The sequence below is a fragment of the Acanthochromis polyacanthus genome, chromosome 23 (assembly GCF_021347895.1).
Source record: "Acanthochromis polyacanthus isolate Apoly-LR-REF ecotype Palm Island chromosome 23, KAUST_Apoly_ChrSc, whole genome shotgun sequence".
NCBI lineage: Eukaryota > Metazoa > Chordata > Actinopteri > Pomacentridae > Acanthochromis > Acanthochromis polyacanthus.
This window is the reverse complement of record NC_067135.1, coordinates 7572561-7587281: the sequence shown is the minus strand read 5'-3', so window position 1 is coordinate 7587281 and position 14721 is coordinate 7572561. Positions and strand designations below refer to the sequence as shown.

The following is a 14721-nucleotide window of genomic DNA, read 5'->3' as shown; positions in this document are numbered from 1 at the left end:
TTGAGTTAGATGACAGAAGCCGTTTAAAAAAAAAAAAAAAAAGAGGTTCAGAAGACACAGATTATGAATTTCATTACAAATAAAAATGATGAAAAAAGATGAATAAAGATGTTAAAGACAATTGACTTGTCTTGACATTTTTTTTCTCCCATTGTTTGTATTTTTGGTATTATTGACTGTAGATAGAGCCACATCCTTATGTCATTTTAAACACACATGGCCTGTGTAAAACTACCAGTGCTCTTACTTTTATACACTAGTATCTGCACACACAGTATTATGAAATCCAGAAAGTATGTAGTTATTATTTTAATGCAAGTGACCAAATTAAGGATCTGATTTGTGTAAAGTCATAAGGTTGAGCTGATGCTGATTGGAATGTTACTAGTTTAACTTAATTCAGGGTTACAACAGTTTCACAGACGATTAGCTTTCATTTCTATAATTAATATTCCAAATAACACATTTAATTCCATCAACACAACTAAAAGGTCTTTCATGAGAGGCCCAATGAATGTCACTACTTGCACTCAACTTTCCTGGGTCTGGAATACACAAGCAAATTCCCCCAAGATTTATGAGTATATGGAAACGAGCTTGGTGACGTTCTTCTACACCAAATGTGACAAACCCTTCCGGCTAAGGTTGCTATCATGGCAGCTTCTTGTCTTATTTTACACTTGACTAGAAACACCAGTTGGCAACACAATCTCACCAAAAGCTCTTAAATTAGTTGCTGTTCTGGTCATGATGACACCTGCAGGCTGTAGGTGGGGTGACAGCATCGCTGGTGTAGAATTACACTCCAGATCAAAATGTTGAGACTAAAAAATTGCAAGAATTTACATTTTGCATTGTTGGATTTTAAGAAGGTTCAAAGTGCAAAAAGAACAAATGGGAGCAAGAGGAAAAAAAATTGAGCAAGTAATCTATTGAAAACTGCAAAGTTTAAGACCACAGCCTTTAAAAAAAAAAACTGTGTGCAAAAATTTGGATTCCATCTCCTTTCCTGTCAGGCATTCACACTGTCATGATGTCCTGATGGCAAAAGCAAAAAACATTCTATCTTTAAGGTGGTAGGATTGTTGAGCTCTATAAGATCCAACAGTGCAAAATGCAGTTTCTTGCAATTTTTCCAACTGGTGTTAAGACTTTGATGGGCAGTGTATATACTATTTAATTATACAGTGATACTAAATGACTGAAAAAAAATATTGTCGTTCAGTTTTTCATATTTAAACAAAAGCTAAACTGACCTAACTTCTACCATGTGATTCTAAGTGACTCAATAACCATGCAGAGTGTTCATAATTCTGTGATGCAACTGAGTTCTAATTTTCTCTGTAACACTCAACTACTCCCTCCAGGCCAGCTCCTGGCACATTGCTGTCTCCAGTCCACCAAGACAAAACTGATATTGCGGTTCTGAAAGCAGACCAGAGGAATGACGTCCTCCGTTTGCAGGAGGACGACGTGTTCGTCCAAAGGGTTGTCCTCGCTCTACAGCGCAGCAGAGGAGCAGGTGAAGGGCTGGTTCAGGCTGTCTGACTACTCTGAACATGGACAAATGACTGTCAGTAATGTGCTACTTCCCACCACAGAAAAAGCTAAAACAGGATGAGCCTAATAAAGAAAGGCAGAGGGGGGAAACCTGCGCAAAGAAGAAGCTCCCTGAACACCTCAGACTGTAAATCCTCGACTTCATGCAGCAATGGAGAAATTTTTAAATGATTTACCAAAAAATAAGAAAAAAAGAACCAAAGAGAGGTTGCGTGTTCTTTGTTTTCATTGTGTCTGCTACACTTGTAATCTTTTCATGGGTCCTGCTCATAAGGTGATCATATTTTAACCTTTTTGAAGAAAAAAAAGATGGACATTTATCTAAGAACACAGGAACACACTTCATTTTTTTTCAGAAAGACAGATTAAAGAAATGCTGAATGTGAGACTGATCCAGTTACAACAGCTAGTGGAACACAGAGCTACTGTCCTTGTCATTTATGAACAACCTGTTCTATCAAATCAGCTACAGCTACCTCTAATACATCTACATTATTTAAGCACAGAACTTACACGTGTAGGAGTATTTGTATATTGCTGTAGGTTTAGTTTTCTTAAAAAGTTAGAGCACTTCTTCCACCAGTGCCACATGCACATTCAAACCTCTGTGACAGCAAACACACACATTTAATCGTCTCCTCTGGATGCCTGCCAGTAGATGGTTTACCACCGTGTTATGACTCATCCTCAGCTTCTGTGTCCTCAGGCAAGATCACTGAGAACGACAGACACAAGCCTTGACCGCTATCTAACTTTAGAGGGATTTTCATTTTTCTGCCTGAAATGTGCTCGCGGCTGGATGAAGGTTTAGTGCTCTTTTACCATTTAATACTGACATGAGATCTGCAAAGCTTGCTGGTTCCTCGTGTTTGACAAAAAAGACAAGAAACATTTGAGATTTATCTGCTTTGTATTTTGAGAAACGTTGCGTTTCAGACTGAAGGACGGAAACGCCTCATACCAGGAGAAAGATGACGGTGAATGTCACCTTGCTGAATCTTAGGTTGGGCCCACTACATGGAGATACACAAGATAAAAGGAATATATATGAGAGCAGGAAAAGAAAATGGATAACACCTACTGGACAAAGACTCAGTTTTTCTTACCTCAGCAGCATAGCTGGACTGGTACTCTGTCAGCAGCGGCTTCCTGCTGGTCTCTGCGGTGCGGTCGGTCGGCTGTACATGGACCAGAGGCAGAGTGCTGCTCTGAGGGATGGTTTGGATCTTGAAGCTGCAACTATCTGGGTGCTCAGTTTCCCATGCACAGCTGGGAATAAGAAGAAAGTAGAAGTGTCAGAAAACAACACAGTACACAAAAGATGTATGAAAATAAGCTAAAAGACTTTTGAAAAATGTGTTGATGATGACAACGTGAGGTTTGTATCTTTGGTTTTACCAACTGCGCTGCTTGGATGCAGGTTGAAGGAAGGTGCTGCTGTTCAGTCCAATAGCTGCGCTCACACTCCACAAATAGGCACTGCTCTCCCAATCTTCTGCATTTAATCAGAAATTGGAGCTAACAAACTGCATCCCTCAAATATGACACCTAAAGCAGTTCAGAGATACTGGCACTTCAAACTGTACGGTGTTATTGTATTCAACACATCGGCTTCCAGCTCAATAAATCAAAGCTTTAACATGGAAGACTCCTTAAATCATTTTGGAAAACATACGTATTGTGATGATTCACCAACAGCCAACATCCAGTTAGCTTAGCTTAGCATAACGACTGTCTAAGTCAAGTCACCAATACTGATGTAGCACATTTATCCCTCGTGTCGTCCTGCGGGTCAAAATTGATCCGTTTTAAAGTTTGAAAATGTGGGAAAAAAATATTTTCACAGTGAAATTTCTGATGTCCGCTTTTTCAACATTTTTGGGAAATCTTTGAACATTTTTTTGGTGGAAAATTTAAATGTTAATAATGTTTCTTCCTGATATACATGTAATCATTTTTAGATATTTTTAGGAGTTTTTGGGAGATTTTTACTCATTTTTTGAAAATATTTACAAGAATTTTCTTGCGAAATTTGGGGGATTTTTTTTAAATAAAACTTTTCAGGAATTATTGGAATTTTCTTCCTGCAGGTTTTGCGAATTTTCAGAAATTTGGGGATTTTTTTGCTGAATTTTTGGATTTTTTTTTTCAGACAAGGAAACAATATTTTTTGGTGCCCGTAAATAAGGACAACAGGAGGGTTGAAACAGGCACTTTCAAATAGGAAACTGAGGAATTTTAACAATTTAATCTGAACAATTAAGATTAAGATCCAACAATATTATTTATTTATTGAAATTTTTTTTTTTTTTACAATTTTGGAGAATATCAGTTACCAGATTTCGCCTCTTTTTGTAGATTTTGGATCTGCTATAAATAAGAAAGAAAAGGTGCATTTCTTGAATTACAACCCTCAGTGTCACAAGAGTGAAAGTTACATCTCCAATTTTATCACAAAGGATGATTTTAGGGGTTTGTGTATATGCCGCACAGAACCAGTGAGCACATGAGAGACTTGTTCTACCTTTGTTCTGATACGATGTGGTAACGGGACTTGGGGCAACCGGACGTTTGAGGAGGGGCTGCAGTCCGGCTTCTCTGGAGAAAGATCTAATGAAACCGTCACAGCAGGTCAGACCAACGCGGGACGACAACACAATCTCATCTAAACGTGCACAAACACAGAATGAGATTTCAAAAACATTGGTTTCACTACTTTCTGACCCTTTGGTTAGTACGATATACTTTCAAAGCTCTAGAGACAAAAGTAAACACTAGATGAATCAAATCCAAATAAAAGCATCTGTCTCACCCTCCTGGTAGAGAATATCTATCTTCCGATGTTGCTCATGTTTTATCTCCTGCTGCTGCAACACTTTTGCTGTCAACAGAAAAAAACAGATTGAGCATCTTAGACACTTTCCAACTTCATTGTGTACTTTAGAGAAATGGCCCTTACTTACTCTTTCTACCAAAAATGCAGTACTGCTGAGCTTTATCTTCATCTTTGAGCTCCCCCTCCCTGGCAACTCTTTCTTCCTGTGACCTGGTCTCTGTCGAGATGGGGACAACACTTCCAGTTTCATCAGAAAGGGGGCCAAACGAACTCAAGATGTCAGGGCGGAGCGAACAAGAGTGACGCTGGTAGACAGAGGACACAGTGGTGGTGTTAATGGAAAACTCCATAAAAATAATTGGAGCTTATTGTGAGAGTGCATGTTGTCCCGTTTCACCTGTGACGTTAAGCCATAAGTGCTGTTGGTCATCTTGTAGAAGTGTTTATCAAACATAGGCCATGTTTCACGTTTAGTCTATGAAAACAGCACAACCAATAATCATCTATTATTCAAATGATCTGTTTCTCTGTAAATCAGTACATTCATTATTCCGTTTAACCTGCAGTGGGCCGATAAACAGAGGACCAGGCTTTGCTTCAGTTCTGTTCTTCAGCTGTGGTCGGTGCTGACTGCGGTGTTTGAAATCATGGCTATAGGTGGTGACAAATCTGTCTGAAGCCCTCGGGCCCTGAATGTGAAAAAGAAAACAGTTTACTGTGTGTGGATGGTCAGATGTAGTGTATGAAAGCTGAAAAACAGGATTCACACCTTCTCAGAAACAATAGCACTAAAGGGGAGACACTACAGATGAACAGGGTGTATAGACTTTTTACAACTACATCTCTACTTACCCAAAAGCAGGTATTATTATTCATATTTTGAGTTTCCTGAGAACGTATATTTAAATACACAAATGAGGTATTATATTTGTACATCTTAAAATGTCCTAATTTGCCTTGACTTCTTGAACAGATATCTATACATCAGATACAAGCAGCTTCAAAATCTCTGCTTAATTCTCTGCTTTGGGGTCTTACAGAGAGGATTTTGAACATCTCTATTTATCACTTCATTAATCAGAAAATACAGGACACAGTCAGAAAAATTTACATTTCTTGCCATGTTTTATTAATTAATTAAATGGTATTTAAATCAGGCTGAACTGTGTAAAAACTTTCAGGACATAGTTGGGAATAAAACTGGACAGTTTGGTGGATGTAAATGCAGCCAAGGAGGAGATAGTAATGAAAAAATATTTTGAGACTACAGCAGCTTTTAACATTTATGATTGATGACAACAGACACAAATAGACAAAGTGGAGTATAAAAACATTTAAAAGTGTATTATGGATGTTTTCTTCCCATTAATCTAGACAGGTTACAGAACCAAAACAGAGACTTTTCAAAATTAACTCTGCCATGAAATAAAATGTGTTTCTGCCTGTAGTGAGGGGATAAACTTTTTTTCAAAACACACTGTAGAATATTCAACTACAGCAAATTCTTCAAAAGAAAATATTAATAATGTAAAAAAAAAAGAAGCAGAAATTGAAAAGCCACTTCACAAGATAGCTGCTATTTCTTGTCCTATTCACTAATATGTTGAGTAAATGAGTGTAATAAATAGTAATCTTGACTCTAAATATTCATCTACAGTAGAAGTACCTCAAATATGTGTGCACCACTGGAGTAAATTTAGCGAAATGCTAAAATGTCTGACATGTCAAAGGTTACAACAGTTACGGGGTCATTAGCTTCAGCGAAGCTACCAACATTAGCTCTTCACTCGATGCTGCATTTCACTTTGAAAACAAGAAATTAAACTTTAGAGATTTTTAGCTTATTTCAAGTCAGTTTTTTTCTCTTCGTGTCTTTGTCAACGACACTATGTAGCTGTTTGCTGTTTAAAGCTACAAAAAACAGCCCTTACCTTCTTGAAACGGCACGCTAATTAGCATTAGCAGCTAGCCGTTAGCTAGTAAACGTCAGTGAACACAGTGAAGCATGTAGAAGCAAACCTGCTAGCCACGACAGTTAGGCTTTAAGGAGGGAATATTGCGCGAATCAGATCACAGCTGCGTAAAATTAACAGAATTGAATGGGTTATATAAGTTTACCTTCAGGTGTTTTGAAGAATTCATGGCTGATACAGGTTTTATTCCAAGTGTCAGAGCAACTCAAGAGTCAAGACTGCCCAGCATCTTTTTCGGTTAGAGCTAGTGGAATGTTTCTCATACTGTTTGAAATAAAAACATTTCTAAACTGATGCATGTTCTGTTTGCTGTAGCAGTATACATAATTCTGCTTGTTCTTCTGCATATCTGTCATTACCCAAAATAAGAATCTTTATTCTTTTGGACATCAGCCATATCTATGAAATCAAAACGATGCATCGGGATTTATTGCAATATACAACATTATGTCTCAAAATTATCAGTACCTGTGGGCCTGTCTGCACAATAAAGGTTCTTGTTGAAGTTATTTTCATTGAAGAAGTGCAACCTCTTTAAAGTCTCTATCATGGGTGTATATTTAGTATGGTATCATACCTGTAATAATCTGTGAGAAGCATTTAGAAAACCTGCACTTGTATAACTCATTTCTAAATTTGTACATGTGTAATAGCAAGTGAGTTATTTGATCTCCATTTGATTGGAACCTTTTGAGGGTCAGAGATTCTTTGCTAGCCTGCACACATTTCAGCACTTTAATTATGTAAATGTAAACATATGTAAATGTAAACAAGTGTTCAAAAGTGCAAAAAAAAAAATGCATCAACAGACCATGCAATTGTAAAAACCACTGAGTTATGGAATATTTTCAAACATCTGATAGTGAAATCACGTGCTATCCCATTTTTACACAATTATTATTTGGTCATAATCATCATGATACAAATATGCCAATAATTACAAATTGGCCAGTACATCCTCCTCCACTGTCTTCTCATTAGCTGCTGCTGAAGGTGTGTTGGTAGAAGACATTAGCATTGGCTGCATAATCCATAGTCACGGTGGCATTTAAACTCTGAGCCCCAAGACTGGCGCCTCCGAGGGCTGAAGACTGCCGCAAAATCAGGAGGTTGTAGCCACGGAAACGGCCCTTGAACTTCTCAGATGATGCTACTTCATCCAAGCAATCAGTGAATCCTGGGGTGAGAAAGGGAGGCACAGAAACTGAGACAACTTCTTCACAGCAGCTGTATCTTTGTCTTTCAGTATGAAAATGAAGGGAAAGGTAGCAGAGGTCCAGAGTTTCATGATGTGTGGCCGCTGACCTGGCTTCAGGAGCTCCCAGCTTTTCCACACTGAGCCCACACACAGGATGGGTAGGCCGAGGGCGCCGTTCAGTAAAGGCTGACAAAAAAACAGGAAGAGCTTGAGAGAAGTGCTTGTATTGAGTTTTTAAACGGGGGAAAGCATGGGGCTGTGAGTGTGTTACCTCCTGAGCTGCAGGTAAAACTGCTTCTACATGTTTTGCCAGGACTCTCCCAGCCTGAGTGAACACATATTTACAGAGAGCATCTCCAGCTTCTGCACCTTTAACAGACAGGTATAGTTTCATAAATGCACCTGTCTCACTAACCTCTTACTTTTTCTCATTAAGGGACAGTGAGCTCTTGCCTACCTTCAGACAGTTTCTTGCAGAAACCTGCAAAGTGGGACTTCTGGAAGTTTCTATAGAGGTGTGGCAGCATGCCCATGAGATCTGACACCTGAGAAAGAGTTTTCACAAAATGGCAGAAGTTGAATTTACTACTAACCCCCCTACACAACTATCACTGTAAAGGTCTGCAGTCTTACCTGGAAGTATTCCTCCATGGCATTTCTAACACGTGTAATATCATGAGGAGGCGCAACCAGGTTGTCTTTGGCATCAAACACAGTCTTCACAGCCAAATGTGCGATCCAGAATCCTGAGAGAAAGAAAGATAACAATACACTTTGGTCTAAAACATACAGATATAAATTACTCCTACACTGTTTATCACATACAGACTGTTCACAAAAGATGGACGTAGCTTCTGGTTCTGAAAAATGAAGCCCTTAAACCTGCGTTCATGGTCTTAATCACTAGTTTAACACCTCTTTCAATACAGCATGATGATCCTTTTGTAAATTATGGCTCCATTTAGAGTAAATACAACGATAAAGCAGGGTTTTAGGGTGAAGCTATATTGTAATTATCATATCAGCATGTAAAGTGTCCTCGAGTTTTCAGTCAGATTCGTTGCTTAAAAGACCAAGACAGTGGCCAAATGCCAAATTCAAGGCTTCAAATGTAGCTCACAAGCCAATTGGTGACTTAACGGTTGCTACGTCCATCTTTAATATCCAGGCCATGATATCACCATGGTTACCTGATCCTTCATCGCCCATCATGTGACCCCAGCCTCCACAGCCGATTTGTGAGCCATCAGGATTGACTAACTTGCAGTTAGAGCCAGTCCCTGATATGAGGACTACACCCCCTGAGAACAAACAGAGGCCGTCTGAACTGGGCCGACAGATGCTACATGATAGCAAAGAAGAGTACGTTGGTGTCATTAAGCCATAAAGTTTGGAAAGATAAACTATAAGTGATATACCTTTTAAAAGCCACACCTAAGAGGGTAAAGTATCAAGGTTAAACCGCTTTGTCAGCTGTGTCTGAGCAGCTTTCAAATGTGTGGCCATTTCACTTAGAATACAAGTACCGTAATTGGCAAAACAAACCCTTCTAACTGTAATTAACTACAGTTAATTAAATTGACTGAAAATACAAATGAACTGAAGATCAAGGAATAAATTACACACACATCTTCAAGTTTTGTGCTAGGTATTGACTGCAGTAGAAACACACGACAGAAAATGACAGGTTACCACGATCGCTAGCCGTTGCCATGGCTCCGATGCTGTCGTTGATGATGAGATATTCCTTGCTGAGGCTGGGGAACCGTTCCTTCATTTGAGCGATTATTTTGTCGAGGGCATCCTTGTTCTCCCCTCCACTCAGAGACATGCCCTACATACCCACAAATCACAATTTAGAGTTGATTTAACCAAAACCTGATAAGAACGTGCCGATGCCAAACACAGCTGGACTGACCAGTGAACATAATGGCGTGTTTGGATCCAGTCCTGCCTCAGTCTTGGCTCTCTGGATCATGTCGTTGATGGTTTCAATGCATTTGTCCACCCCGACCAACTGGAACACAGGCAGAAAAGTCTTTAGAAGAATATCAGCTGCATGTTTAAGATTTAAAAACTTGTCTTGTTCCACACTTCTGCTCACCCAGTGGTTGGTAGATGGTCCAGCTGTCTCTGCGAGGATCTTCCCATCTGCTGACACCAACACTGCTTTGGAGTGGGTTCCTCCACTGGATGAAGGGAGACAAAAATACATCAATTTAATGACAAACAGGCAGAAACACCTAATTAAGAAATTAGGTGAAGCAGCAAGGGTACCCACAGACTTTGTTTAGGAGTGCAAATAGCCAAACAAATATTACAAATACACACGTGGACAAAATTGTTGGTACCCCTCAGTTGAAGAAGGAAAAACCCACAATTCTCACTGAAATCACTTGAAACTCACAAAAGTAACAATAAATAAAAATTTATTGAAAATTAAATAATCAAAAACAGCCATCACTTTTGAATTGTTGATTAACATAATTATTTAAAAAAACAAACTAATGAAACAGGCCTGGACAAAAATGATGGTACCTCTATAAAAGATTGAAAACTATTTGACCAGAGTGACATGATTAACTCAGGTGTGTCATTTAATTGACATCACAGGTGTTTCCAAACTCATAATCAGTCAGTCTGCCTATTTAAAGGGAGACAAGTAGTCACCCTGCTGTTTGGTGAAAAGGTGTGTACCACACTGAACATGGACAACAGAAAGCGAAGGAGAGAATTGTCCCAGGACATCCGAAAAAAATTATAGACAAACATCTTAAAGGTAAAGGCTATAAGACCATCTCTAAACAGCTTGAAGTTCCTGTGACAACAGTGGCTCATATTATTCAGAAGTTCAAGACCCACGGGACAGTAGCCAACCTCCCTGGACGTGGCCGCAAGAGGAAAATTGATGACAAATTGAAGAGACGGATCGTTGGAATTGTATCCAAAGAGCCCAGAGCAACCTCCAAAGAAATTAAAGGTGAACTCCAAGGCCAAGGTACATCAGTGTCAGATCGCACCATTCGTCGTTGTTTGAGCCAAAGTGGACTTCATGGGAGACGACCAAGGAGGACACCACTGCTGAAAAAAACTCATAAAAAAGCCAGACTGGAATTTGCAAAAATGCATGTTGACAAGCCACAAAGCTTCTGGGAGAATGTCCTTTGGACAGATGAGACCAAACTGGAGCTTTTTGGTAAGGCACATCAACTCTATGTTCATAGACTCAAAAACCAAGCATACGAAGAAAAGAACACCGTCCCTACGGTGAAACATGGAGGAGGCTCAGTAATGTTTTGGGGCTGCTTTGCTGCATCTGGCACAGGGTGTCTTGAAAGTGTGCAAGGTACGATGAAATCTGAAGACTATCAAGGCATTCTGGAGAGAAATGTGCTGCCTAGTGTCAGAAAGCTTGGTCTCAGTCGCAGGTCATGGGTCTTCCAACAGGACAACGATCCAAAACACACAGCCAAAAACACCCAAGAATGGCTGAGAGAAAAGCGTTGGACTATTCTAAAGTGGCCTTCTATGAGCCCAGATCTGAATCCCATTGAACATATGTGGAAGGAGCTGAAACATGCCATTTGGAGAAGACACCCATCAAACCTGAGACAACTGGAGCTGTTTGCTCCTGAGGAGTGGGCCAAAATACCTGTTGACAGCTGCAGAACGCTCATTGACAAATACAGAAATCGTTTAATTGCAGTGATTGCCTCAAAAGGTTGTGCAACAAAATATTAAGTTATGGGTACCATCATTTTTGTCCAGCCCTATTTCATTAGTTTGTTTTTTTAAATAATTATGTTAATCAACAATTCAAAAGTGATGGCTGATTTTGATTATTTAATTTTCAATAAATTTTTATTTATTGTTACTTTTGTGAGTTTCAAGTGATTTCAGTGAGAATTGTGGGTTTTTCCTTCTTTAACTGAGGGGTACCAACAATTTTGTCCACGTGTGTACATCTGCACAGTTATAATAAATGATTAATTTAAAATAAACGCTGAGAGACTCGAACTGACTGTAATTCCCTATAAAACAGGGGGGACGAGAAGTGATCACGAGACTCACTCACGCACCCAGCAAACAAGCGGGTAGTTTAGTTCAGCATTTCAAAAAAAAACTCAAAAAACACAGATAAAACTTTGAAATACACACAAGCCAAAACGGACAATTCATACATATAAATTCAGAAAGTTTTACAATATATTTTAACTCATTCTCACCCTTCTACTCCGCCGAACACTGATGCCATGTCTCACTTCCTGTTTTGGTCCGGTCAACTGCGCAGATATCGTGAGAACTGGCAGCTGAGCGGCTCCAACCTGTAATGCTGGTTCCTGACCAGCAGGTGGCAGCTGTGCTTTACTATGTAAGTTAATGGGAAAATTGAGGGCAGTGTAACAGAGAAGGTTGTAAATCATAAAATAAAAAACGAAATAAGGTGACACAAAGAGGTAAATGAGAAAAAATAAGATAAGATGCAAGAATTAACACAACTTCTTTATAGAAATAGATATGACACTCTGTAAAACATCATATAGATATTTATTTAAATGTATTTATGCTTTCTAATTAGCTTCATGTTATTGCATGATTTTGTAATCTCTAGGTAATTGAGTTGGATGTCCGTTATCCATAGAAGTCTGCTTTTTCGGGGCCGCAATTGTAGGTCTGCATTAAGGGAGAAGCAGGTCAACTTTTGAAATAAAGATTGTATTTCTCGCACTGATATATGATAATTATAGCACAAAACTGAATATTAATTAAGTTCAGTTGGACAGCAAAGTTACTAGTAACTTGGCAAAGAGATGTCTTGTCTGTCCAAATTTGAAATGTCCGTTTTAATTCTTGTGACTCCAAAGGCCGCAGCATGTGATTCCATTGTTATTTTACTTGACAAGGAGCTAATTATGCTAAATGCTAATTAACAGTTTGTTCAATATGCAGCTCAATGAAACCAACTTAAGTTGTAAGACAGACAGTAATATACTGGGTAGAGTAAATCTGTAATTTGGTAATTATAAAGTTCTATTTGGGTGAAGTAAACCTTTAAAACTATAAATATCCTGGACAGAAAGTAGCATTTGGGTAAAATGTGAAATTTTGGGTAAAACTTTAGCTGTCACCAATTCATGTTGTGATAAACAAGTGTCCTAGAAGTGCAGTCCTGAACCCATTGGGTTTTAGACAACATTATAACTTGAAAACACGGGTTCTTATAAGTTGAGGCATTGTAACTTAAATGTTGAGTTGAAAAAATGAATAGCTGAGGGTTTACTTAACTCAATTAATTAAGATTATAAGACACAAAATGAGCATATACACTTCCCAGGATGCATTATTAGAGAAATAAAACTCCTCAGACTCTTGTTTTTTTGGAGTTTGAGGAGACAGACTGGTAACTCGCATTTTAAGGAAGAAGACGAACTTACATTTCTGGTCTTAATGAACTTAAAGTGTGTTTGTATGACATTATAACTTAAAGGAATTCAAAATTAGTGAAAAATCACATTGACCTCACAGTTATATAAGGTTTATGTAACGAAGTAAAGTTCTAAAAAATTCAAATGTGTGACAAAAAACTGAATGACAGGAAAAAGAACAGGACTCTCTGGTCTTGGGAAGGAGCTCAGGCCAATTAAAACCCATTATGTGTTTTGACTCACGGTTTAAGAATCCATGCTGAATGTCAAGAATAATATTGACAGAGATTTAGCACCGTTCGGTAACGGGCTGAAAACAGGGACACAGAGTTACGCTGTGAGCCAGCAGGAGGCATCTGCAACACATTAATTTGGGGGCCAGCTTCTCCTGCCAACAAAGGCTGCCTAACTTCAAATTCCTACGATATTTGTATAGTTAGAAGACATTTAAGGACTGATAGTTAGCTCACATTTCTTAGCATTAAGAATAACGGCATTGTCTGCAGATGTTCAGTTTATCTGATGACACACTCATCACATGTACACTTTAGTTTATGTTGTAGTTTATATTTGTGTTAGAAAGTGTGTGTCAGAGCAGAAACCAACAGTTACACAAGAGTGAGGAGGTGGGAGGAGGGAAGGAGAGGAGCGCCTGTGAGCGCTCACCATGCTGCAGGAACAGATGCATGAAGCACCACAGACTCACTGCAACTCTGAATATTACTACATGCTTCAAAATAAGAGCACACAATCTGTCTGAGAGTTTTATTGCACTGATTGCGTGTCATTGCTGCCAATGACAATAAATTTATTACCACTTAAATGCATTGTAAAACATAGAACCAGTGTTACTCTGTTGCTCTGAGGTTCCTCCATGAATAGTTATAAATAATGCAGATGTGTTTCCTGTTCATAATAATCAGTTGAACTCATTTCTGTTAAGTTTCCTCTTTCAGATTGAAGATTTAGGACACTGTTGACTAAACTAAGTTGGTGAATTCAGTACAGAACTGAATTACCTGATGATTTAGATCAGCTTCTTATTTTTGTGAGGGAACTGTTACTACTAGGGCACAGTATAACATACCCCTACCCAGCTTTTGCAGTGATTTGATGAAGTACAAGTATACGTGGTAAAAGTAAACTGAAATGATAGCAGGCCTCTTGTGTTTTAAATGGGATTTCGAATTAAAACCTACTTTATAGCTATAACTATTTTCAAGATTATTTCATTTTTACCTTGTGGTTACATAGTGTGCATTTTAAAATACAACCTTGTTTTTATCACATCGCTTCAAAAATAATTAAACGTCCTAATTCTAATCTAAAGCTGTGATGATATGAACAGTTGGATGTGTAGTTGTGTGTGTAGTGTCATGCCACTTCTCTAGTTCACTTGTGTCCACTTAGAGGACTCCATTGCATATATTTGCTGTAAGTTTTTCAAGTGAAGAAGCTTAGAGAAGTCCCATTTCACTTAAAAATATGTTTAGGATCATGTTAGGGTTTTTTAAAATAAAGCCCCAAATTTTTTTAAAATTTGCAAAACCTTCAGAAAGAAAATTCCAATAATTCCTTAAAAGTTCCCCTTAAAAGTTTTATTTAAAAGAAATTCCCCAAATTTGGCAAGAAAACATTTTCAAAAAATGAGTAAAAATCTTCCAAAAACATCCTTAAAGTAGCCAAAGTGATCACATATATATATCACTAAAACTTCTAATATTTTCT

The 14721-nt window shown here is 38.4% G+C and overlaps 1 protein-coding gene across 1 annotated transcript; it reads right to left on the bottom strand.

Annotated features, from left to right (window-relative positions):
* Positions 1 to 5502: 5502 nt before the first annotated feature.
* On the bottom strand, positions 5503 to 11921 carry nagk (N-acetylglucosamine kinase). Its single transcript, XM_022205752.2, has 10 exons — positions 11794 to 11921; positions 9672 to 9756; positions 9486 to 9584; positions 9260 to 9401; positions 8758 to 8868; positions 8201 to 8313; positions 8025 to 8112; positions 7839 to 7936; positions 7675 to 7753; positions 5503 to 7546 (listed from the first exon to the last, which is right to left on the bottom strand). Exons 1-10 carry the CDS (start codon positions 11820 to 11822, stop codon positions 7347 to 7349), a joined length of 1044 nt encoding a protein of 347 aa, XP_022061444.1. The 5' UTR covers positions 11823 to 11921; the 3' UTR covers positions 5503 to 7346.
* Between the last annotated feature and the right edge of the window lie 2800 nt (positions 11922 to 14721).

What these genes read in the sequence shown, in the direction of transcription:
- nagk (XM_022205752.2), bottom strand. Translation starts at nt 11,822, where the DNA reads ATGGCATCAGTGTTCGGCGGAGTAGAAGG. An exon ending in ACACGCCATTATGTTCACTG is followed by an intron (nt 9,402 to 9,485) that starts GTCAGTCCAGCT and finishes GTGGGTATGTAG; the next exon opens with GGCATGTCTCTGAGTGGAGG. An exon ending in TTTTACCTGCAGCTCAGGAG is followed by an intron (nt 7,754 to 7,838) that starts GTAACACACTCA and finishes TTTTTTTGTCAG; the next exon opens with CCTTTACTGAACGGCGCCCT.